The 9753-nt window shown below is 46.5% G+C and overlaps 1 protein-coding gene across 1 annotated transcript in view; it reads left to right on the top strand.

The window, feature by feature from the left end:
- The first annotated feature begins 278 nt into the window (after positions 1-278).
- Positions 279-9753, top strand: part of NLRP4 (NLR family pyrin domain containing 4) — a 32878-nt gene continuing 23403 nt past the window's right edge. Inside the window, exons 1-2 of the mRNA XM_055236890.1 lie at positions 279-558; positions 6595-8170. Of these exons, the coding sequence (XP_055092865.1) occupies positions 279-558; positions 6595-8170 (1856 nt within the window). The remainder of the gene's footprint in view (positions 559-6594; positions 8171-9753) is intronic.

Here is a 9753-nt window from a genome sequence, read left to right as displayed (position 1 = left end):
ATAGGATTCTCGTATCTTCTGGATTATTGTATCTGTGATTCCCCCATCTATTACTGAGACTTTCATGACCATTTCAATGAGAAGGTGAGATGAACGTAATTAAATAACTTTCCGCCTTCATTGCCATCACCCCAATACTAGCCAGATAATATGTAATGGTAATCTTGATCCATTTATTTGTAATAACTTAGCACTATCCTGAATTTTCCACAGGTTTTATTTATTTATTGTTCCTGGTCACTGTCTCTTTGAGGATTGGTATCTCCGCTCCAGACAAGATGGCAGCCTCTTTTTTCTCCGATTTTGGTCTTATGTGGTACCTGGAGGAGCTCAAAAAGGAGGAGTTCAGGAAATTTAAGGAACATCTGAAGCAAATGACTTTGCATCTTGAACTCAAGCAGATTCCCTGGACTGAGGTCAAAAAAGCATCCCGGGAAGAACTTGCAAACCTGTTGATCAAGCACTATGAAGAACAGCAAGCTTGGAACATAACCTTAAGAATCTTTCAAAAGCTGGATAGAAAGGATCTCTGCATGAGGGTCATGAGGGAGAGAACAGGTGAGGGAGTCTGGGAAGGGGGAAGGCTTCTTATAATGAGGACTATGTCCTAATTTTGGTAAGTGGTCTCTGCCTGTCTACAACAGGACCAGAATGTGCTATGGGAAAATATTAGCTCTTTTTTTTTTTTTTTTTTTTTTTTTTGTAGATGGAGTCTCACTTTGTTGCCCAGACTGGAGTGCAGGGCAGTGGTGCGATCTTGGCTCACTGCAACCTCCACCTCCCAGGTTCAAGCAATTCTCCTGCCTCAGCCTCCTGAGTGGCTGGAATTACAGGCACCTGCCACCATGCCTGGCTAATTTTTGTATTTTTAGTAGAGATGGGGTTGCACCATGTTGGCCAGGCTGGTCTTGAACTCCCGACCTGAGGTGATCCACCCACCTTGGCCTCCCAAAGTGCTGGGATTATAGGCGTGAGCCACCATGCCCAGCCTGAAAATATTGTCCTTGTAGGCAGGAAATGGTCTTTTAGACCTGGTGGTTATATGTGGGTAAAATGTCGGTGGCTATTATGTCCTAACCTGTATTGTACCTTTATCTGGGTCACCAATGATTTTTACCCTAAGCTGAGAACTTGCAGCCAAGCCAGAAAGACTCTCTGAGGTGAAGTTGTAGCATAGGAACTATGCACTTGACTTATTTGCAAGAGCAATTAACACCTGCGGTGGAGGATACAGTGAACTGAGGTTGACTGGTGTAATCTTGTATTTAGCCAAAGTTGACATCAGACAAGCAATGATCTATAAGCGATATGGCTTTTAGAGTCACATTTGTATTTATCCTGGCATAAGGTGTTAACTGTTACTTTGCACATTTGTGATATCAATGGCAGGAGATAGCTCTTTTGACTTTACTGCTAAATTGTTCTTCTTTGTCGTTGTTCAGTGTCTTACTGTGATGTGCGTGGACGTGGCTTTGTTTTCATCCTGATTGGGATCCTTTAATACTCTTGCATCTGAGGTTCAGTAACTTTCTTCAGTTCTCAATTTCAGCCGTTGTCAGTGTATTCCATTCTTCTGTTTATTCTTCTGGGACTCCAGTTACACCTACTGGACTTTCTTGTTTGTTCGAGATAGGGTCTGGCTCTGTCACCCAGGGTGGAGTGCAGTGGCATCATCACGGCTCACTGCAGCCTCAACTTCCTGGGCTCAAATGATCTCCCACCTCAGCCTCCCAAGTAGCTGGGACTACAGGTATATACCATCATGCTTGACTAATTGCACACTTGACTAACTTTTAAAAATTTTGTAGAGATGAGCTCTCACTCTATTGCCCAGGCTGGTCTCAAACTCCTGGGATCAAGTGATCCTCTTGCCTTGGCCTCCCAAAGTGCTGGGATTACAGGCCTGAGCCACCGTACTGGCCTAGACCCACTCTCTTTCTTCCTCCCTCTTTCTTTTCTTTTCTTTTCTGTTCTTTTTCCTTCTGTCTCTTTCTTTCTCTTTCTCTTTTTCTTTCTCTGTCTCTCTTTCTCTCTTTCTTTTTGATACAGAGTCTCGCTCTGTCGCCCAGGCTGCAGTGCAGTGGTGCAATCTCGGCTCACTGCAGCCTCCGCCTCCAGGGTTCAAGTGATTCTCCTGCCTCAGCCTCCTGAGAAGCTGGGATTACAGATGCCCACCACCACACCTGGCTAATTTTTTGTATTTTTAGTAGAGACAGGCTTCCCCCATGTTGGCCAGGCTGGTCTCGAACTCCTGAGCTCAGGTGATCTGCCCACCTCAGCCTCCCAAAGTGCTGGGATTACAGGCATGAGCCACCGTACCCAGCTTTGATTTCTTAAATTTAGTTCACATGTTTTATTTATGCAGTTTGCCTTTTTCACAGACTTCCATTTTTTCCTCAATATTTATTCCATCTTCTATTTTATTGAGCATTTTAAATTGCTTTAAAATTTGCCTGAAGATTTTAACATTTATAGGTCTCTTTCTACTGTTTCTTTTTCTCTTTATCTGGTCATACAGTCTCCTCGTATGTCTGGTAATTTTGAGTGCCAGATTTTGAATATGAGACATTAAAAAGATTGAGGATCTGTAATATGTTGTTCCAGTGAAATTGGAATTGGTTCTGGTAGTTAGGGGGAAATTTCCTTAATATTGAGGATTAAAATAATTGGTTTGAAATAAAATAATGTGAGAGTTTCCATTTTTGGCGATGCTAGCCTTTCTTGCACATTTTCTTGATTTGGAACATTACTTGGAAAAAACCCTTCCCAGTCCAGTTTTTTTTTCTTTGAGACGGAATTTCACCCTTTCACCCAGGCTGGAGTAAAGTAGCATGATTTTGGCTCACTGCAACTTCACTGAACCCCCCAGGTTCAAGCGATTCTCCTGCCTCAGCCTCCAGAGTAGCTGGGATTATAAGGCCTGCCACCATGCCCAGCTAGTTTTTATATTTTTAGTAGAGACGGGGTTTCGCCATGTTGGCCAGGCTGGTCTTGAACTGCTGACCTTAGGTGATCCGCCCGCCTTGGCCTCCCAAAGTGCTGGGATTACAGGTGTGAACCACCATGCCCGGCCCCCCAGTCCAAATTTTTAAACAAATTCCCCCATGTTTCCTGGAGTGTTTTGGTGTCACATGCTGCTGTCTCAGCTAAACTGGAAGCTGAGGCAGGAGGACCACTTCAGCCCAGGAGGATGAGGCTGCAGTGAGCTGTGTTTGCACCATTGCACTCCAGCCTGGGTAACAGAGTGAGACCGTGTCTCAAAAAAGTAATTTATATAAAGAAGAACATTCTTTGCACATGGAACCAGTTTAGAATATTGCTAAAATAAAACATAAGCAGGTCTGAAGATAGATCTTCCACTGGGTACTTACGCCTCTATCTCTTTTCACAGTTGGTTTGAGGTTGTACCCACTTAATTCCCCTTAACGAGCAACCAAACATGTCACCGAAATCTCCAGAACAGCTGAGAAGACCAGGAAAGCAGGAAGCCATTGGGGAATGGGCGAACAACTTAGCTTAAGATGCTAATGTGATCTTCACCAATGTCAGATGGCATTTTCACCAGTTAAGAACTTCAGGGGACTGAAAGAGTAGGGGAATCCCTTGTTCTCCCCAGTAACTTAAGGTAGCATTACCTACCGTCAGCAATCTGTGGGCACTGGATTATATCTTTCAACTGCATCCAATCAAATCCAGTAACTATTATGCGGCGCATAGGGAAAATTGCCCGTCTACAACTGCCCCCTACATCTCCAGTTCATCAGCAACCACTCACTTGCAGAATATAAACATCATAACAGTTATTTAAGGAACAGATAACTGTAAAGGAGTTTTCGGCCTGGCGAAAGGATCAGGCTCTAGGCTGGTGCTCCAGAGATGACTCTAAGAACTGTAGCATCAGGGAGCTGCTACCTCCTGCAATGAGGAAGGTGGGAGATGGGAAGCCCACTGTTAGAACTGTGGCTTTAGAAATACACCACGACAGCTATGATTCAGAAATTGGGAAGCTCACCAGTGCAGCAGCTGCTTAAAATCAATGACCACAGCAACTGGTTTTTGTTTTTGGGACAGTCTCGCTCTATTGCCAGGGCTAGATTACAGTGGTGTAATCTCTGCTCACTGCAACCTCCACCTCCTGGGTTCAAGTGATTCTTCTGCCCTGGCCTCCCAAGTAGCTGGGATTATAGGCCTGTACCACCACACCCAGCTAATTTTTGTATTTTTAGTAGAGATGGGGGTTTCACCATGTTGGCCAGACTGGTCTCAATCTCCTAGCCTCAAGTGATCTGCCTGTCAGCCTCCCAAAGTGCTGGGATTATAGGCGTGAGCCACTGTGCCCGGCCAACTACAGCAATTGGAGACAAGCCTTCTGTTACAGAAGAGCCCAGCATCTGTGTGTTCATGGAAGCTGGCAGCAAAACGGGCAGAAGATAGACTCCACTCCCCTTCCCCTTCCAGTGTCGTGAGAGTGAGGGCCAATCGCAGAACTTAATCCGTACCTTGATCTTAGCTACGGGGGATTGTGGGATCTGTACCTTGATCTTAGCTACGAGGGATTGTGGGATCTGTACCTTGATCTTAGCTACGGGGGATTGTGGGATCTGTACCTTGATCTTAGCTACGGGGGATTGTGGGATCTGTACCTTGATCTTAGCTACGGGGGATTGTGGGATCTGTACCTTGATCTTAGCTACGGGGGATTGTGGGATCTGTACCTTGATCTTAGCTACGGGGGATTGTGGGATCTGTACCTTGATCTTAGCTACGGGGGATTGTGGGATCTGTACCTTGATCTTAGCTACGGGGGATTGTGGGATCTGTACCTTGATCTTAGCTACGGGGGATTGTGGGATCTGTACCTTGATCTTAGCTACGGGGGATTGTGGGATCTGTACCTTGATCTTAGCTACGGGGGATTGTGGGATCTGTACCTTGATCTTAGCTACGGGGGATTGTGGGATCTGTACCTTGATCTTAGCTACGGGGGATTGTGGGATCTGTACCTTGATCTTAGCTACGGGGGATTGTGGGATCTGTACCTTGATCTTAGCTACGGGGGATTGTGGGATCTGTACCTTGATCTTAGCTACGGGGGATTGTGGGATCTGTACCTTGATCTTAGCTACGGGGGATTGTGGGATCTGTACCTTGATCTTAGCTACGGGGGATTGTGGGATCTGTACCTTGATCTTAGCTACGGGGGATTGTGGGATCTGTACCTTGATCTTAGCTACGAGGGATTGTGGGATCTGTACCTTGATCTTAGCTACGGGGGATTGTGGGATCTGTACCTTGATCTTAGCTACGGGGGATTGTGGGATGTGTAGGGCTTGGTCACCATTGTTGCTGGATTTTTTTTTTTTTTTGAGGTGGAGCCTCGCTCTGTTGCCCAGGTTAGAGTGCAGCGGTGCCATCCCAGCTCACTGCAACCTCTGCCTCCCAGGTTCAAGCGATTCTTCTGTCTCAGCCTCCCAAGTAGCTGGGACTACAGGCACGCACCACCAGGCCCGGCTAATTTTTGTATTTTTAGTAGAGATGGGGTTTCACCATGTTGGCCAGGATGGTCTTGATCTCTTGACTTCATGATCTGCCCACCTCGGCCTCCCAAAGTGCTGGGAGTACAGGCGTGAACCACCGCACCCGGCCTGTTGTTGGATTTCTTGACTGGCTTTTCTCTTGAGAATTCTACCATCGAAAGAAAGCTCACTGGCATAAAGTTGGAATGGATGCGAGGTGCCATTCTATCCTCTCTACTGCATCTCCTTTCTCTTCTGGAGGCAACTGCCTAGGTCAGGTCCTTCTTAGGTGGACTTTAGTCCCTGTATGTGAAACCTATATCTGTATCTAAATCCCTTGTTTATACAAATTGAGTACATGCTATAGACACCGTCCTGTTATTTACTCATATGAAGAGATTATTCCATACTTTTAATATCTGTATAATAGCTTGTGGTTTCATAAATTATTTAACTGGTCTTGATAGTCATATAGCTATTTTCCAGTTACTTTGCTATCATAGTAGCAATGAATACCTGTATATGTGTCTATTGAAAGCAGAAGCTGTCAAACTTTACATAGTAGCAACGAATGTGTTTGTGTGTGTGTGCGCGTGTGGGTGCGTCTATTGAAAGCAGAAGTTGTCAAGCTTTACATAGTAGCAATGAATGTGTGTGTGTGTGTGTGTGTGTCTATTGAAAGCAGAAGTTGTCAAGCTTTACATAGTAGCAATGAATGTGTGTGTGTGTGTGTGTGTGTGTGTGTGTGTCTATTGAAAGCAGAAGTTGCCAACCTTTTTGTGTAAAGGACCATATGGTTTCCATTTTAGGCTTTGTGGCTCATACAGTCTCTCACAGCTATTCAGTTCTGCTATTCAATCAGGAAGGCACCTGTAGACAATACACCCATGAATGGCATAGTGAGTTCTAATGAAACTTTATTTACAAGAGAAGACTGACCAGGTTTGGCCTGGGGGCGACAGTGTGTAGACCCCTAGAAAGATACATTCTGAGAAGAAAAAAAATGTCAGGGGCAAAGAATATATGCAGGAATGCTTACCTTTGTGTGTTTTTTCTCCTCTTGCCCTCACTGACTCAGGATACACAAAGGCCTATCAAGCTCACGCAAAGCAGAAATTCAGCCACTTATGGTCCAGCAAGTCTGTCACTGAGATTCACCTGTACTTTGAGGAGGAAGTCAAGCAAGAAGAATGTGACCATTTGGACCGCCTTTTTGCTCCCAAGGAAACTGGGAAACAGCCACGTACAGTGATCATTCAAGGACCACAAGGAATTGGAAAAACGACATTCCTGATGAAGCTGATGATGGCCTGGTCGGACAACAAGATCTTCCGGGATAGATTCCTGTACACATTCTATTTCTGCTGCAGAGAACTGAGGGAGTTGCCGGCAATGAGCTTGGCTGACTTGATTTCCCGAGAGTGGCCTGACCCTGCTGCTCCTATAACAGAGATCGTGGCTCAACCGGAGAGACTCTTGTTCGTCATCGACAGCTTCGAAGAGCTGAAGGGCGGCTTGAACGAACCCGATTCGGATCTGTGTGGCGACTTGATGGAGAAACGGCCGGTGCAGGTGCTTCTGAGCAGTTTGCTGAGGAAGAAGATGCTCCCGGATGCCTCCCTGCTCATCGCCGTCAAACCCGTGTGCCCGAAGGAGCTCCGGGATCAGGTGACGATCTCAGAAATCTACCAGCCCCGGGGATTCAACGAGAGTGATAGGTTAGTGTATTTCTGCTGTTTCTTCAAAGACCCGAAAAGAGCCATGGAAGCCTTCAATCTCGTAAGAGAAAGTGAACAGCTGTTTTCCATATGCCAAATCCCACTCCTCTGCTGGATCCTGTGTACCAGTCTGAAGCAAGAGATGCAGAAAGGAAAAGACCTGGCCCTGACCTGCCAGAGCACTACCTCTGTGTACTCCTCTTTCGTCTTTAACCTGTTCACACCCGAGGGTGCCGAGGGTCCGACTCCGCAAAGCCAGCGCCAGCTGAAGGCCCTGTGCTCCCTGGCTGCAGAGGGCATGTGGACAGACGCATTTGAGTTTTGTGAAGACGACCTCCGGAGAAATGGGGTTGTTGACGCTGACATCCCTGCACTGCTGGGCACCAAGATACTTCTGAAGTACGGGGAGCGTGAGCGCTCCTACGTGTTCCTCCACGTGTGTGTCCAGGAGTTCTGTGCCGCCTTGTTCTATTTGCTCAAGGGCCACTTTGATCATCCTCACCCAGCTGTGAGATGTGTACAGGAATTGCTAGTTGCCAATTTTAAAAAAGCAAGGAGAGCACATTGGATTTTTTTGGGGTGTTTTCTAACTGGCCTTTTAAATAAAAAGGAACAAGAAAAACTGGACGCGTTTTTTGGCTTCCAACTGTCCCAAGAGATAAAGCAGCAATTTCACCAGTGCCTGAAGAGCTTAGGGGAGTGTGGCGATCCTCAGGGACAGGTGGATTCCTTGGCGATATTTTACTGTCTCTTTGAAATGCAGGATCCTGCCTTTGTGAAGCAGGCAGTGAACCTCCTCCAGGAAGCTAACTTTCATATTATTGACAACGCGGACTTGGTGGTTTCTGCCTACTGCTTAAAATACTGCTCCAGCTTGAGGAAACTCTGTTTTTCCGTTCAAAATGTCTTTGAGACAGAGGATGAACACAGCTCTACGTGAGTCCATCCTATGACTTTTCATCTCTTCTCAGAATCTGTCTGTATTCCCAAGTGGGTTTTGCTGATGGAGTGTTTAATATAGGGTCATGGTTAGAAACTCACTTTTTCTACCACAAAACCTCAGCTCACATCCTGGCCCGACCCTTTAGGAGCTCTATGACTTTGTCTGTGAGCCTCGCCCTTTTGTGGCTGCAGTGGCCCCATTACAGAAGTGGGAATAATAATTGTACTGTGAGGAGTGAATATGAGGACCTGTGTGAAGAGTGTTTCCTACTTTCTCAAGTATTAGCTGATCAGTATTATAATCGATATTTTTCCATAGCACCACACTCACTGTGTCTGGACCTCTCAGCTGCAAGTTACCTTTGAAAACTTAGTCTAAAAAATCATACAGCCCGGGCGTGGTGGCTCATGCCTGTAACCCTACCACTGTGGGAGGTCGAGGCAGGTGGATCACTTAAGGTCAGGAGTTCAAGACTAGCCTGACCAACATGGTGACACCTCGTCTTTACTAAAAATACAAAAATTAGCCGGGTGTGTAGCGCACACCTGTAATCCCAGCTACTCGGGAGGCTGAGGCGGGAGAATCACTTGAGCCCAGGAGGCAGAAGTTGCAGTGAGCTGAGATCACGCCACTGCCCTCCAGGCTGGGTGACAGTGAGACTCTCATCTCCAAAAAAAAACAAAAAAAAAATACAAATTTTGTTCTTCTTCTTTTTTTTTTTTTTCTGAAACGGAGTCTTGCTCTGTCGCCCAGGCTGGAGTGCAGTGGCGAGATCTCGGCTCACTGCAAGCTCCGCCTCCCGGGTTCACGCCATTCTGCTGCCTCAGCCTCCCGAGTAGCTGGGACTACAGGTGCCCGCCACCACGCCCGGCTAATTTTTTTTGTATTTTTAGTAGAGACAGGGTTTCACCGTGTTGGCCAGGATGGTCTCGATCTCCTGACCTCGTGATCTGCCCACCTCAGCCTCCCAAAGTGCTGGGATTACAGGTGTGAGCCACCGCGCCCGGTCAAATCATATCAATTTTAACTTATGGCTCCCGCCTGTAATCCCAACACTTTGGGAAGCTAAGCAGGAGGATGCTTGCAGCCAGAGGGCTAAGACCAGCCTGGGAAAAATAGTAGGACCCCACTTCTACAAATTTTTTAAAAAATTAGCCAGGTGTGGTGGCATGTGCCTATAGCACAGCTACTTGAGGGGGGCTGAAGTAGGACGATTGCTTGCTTGAGCCCAGGAGTGAGAGATTGCAGTGAGCCACGATCATGCCACTGTATAACCCAGCCTGGGCAATACAGCAAGACCCCATTTCAAAAACAAACCAAAAGAATCATATGAGGTGGATCCTATTATCCTATTACAGGTGAGGAAACTGGGGCAAAGAAGTCAAGTGAGCTGCCAGGATCCTATATTTAGGGCGTGGAGAGTTGTAGGGCTGCGCCTAGGCTGAAGACATCGACTTAATGGCTGGGCTGTGCTGCCTCATCTTTTACTGTAAACCAGCCTGGCCAACATGGCGAAACCCCGTCTCCACTAAAAATACTAAAATTAGCTGGGCATGGTGGCGGGTGCCTGTAATCC

This window comes from Symphalangus syndactylus, chromosome 13 (genome assembly GCF_028878055.3).
Source record: "Symphalangus syndactylus isolate Jambi chromosome 13, NHGRI_mSymSyn1-v2.1_pri, whole genome shotgun sequence".
NCBI lineage: Eukaryota > Metazoa > Chordata > Mammalia > Primates > Hylobatidae > Symphalangus > Symphalangus syndactylus.
This window is presented reverse-complemented; position numbering and strand designations above follow the sequence as displayed.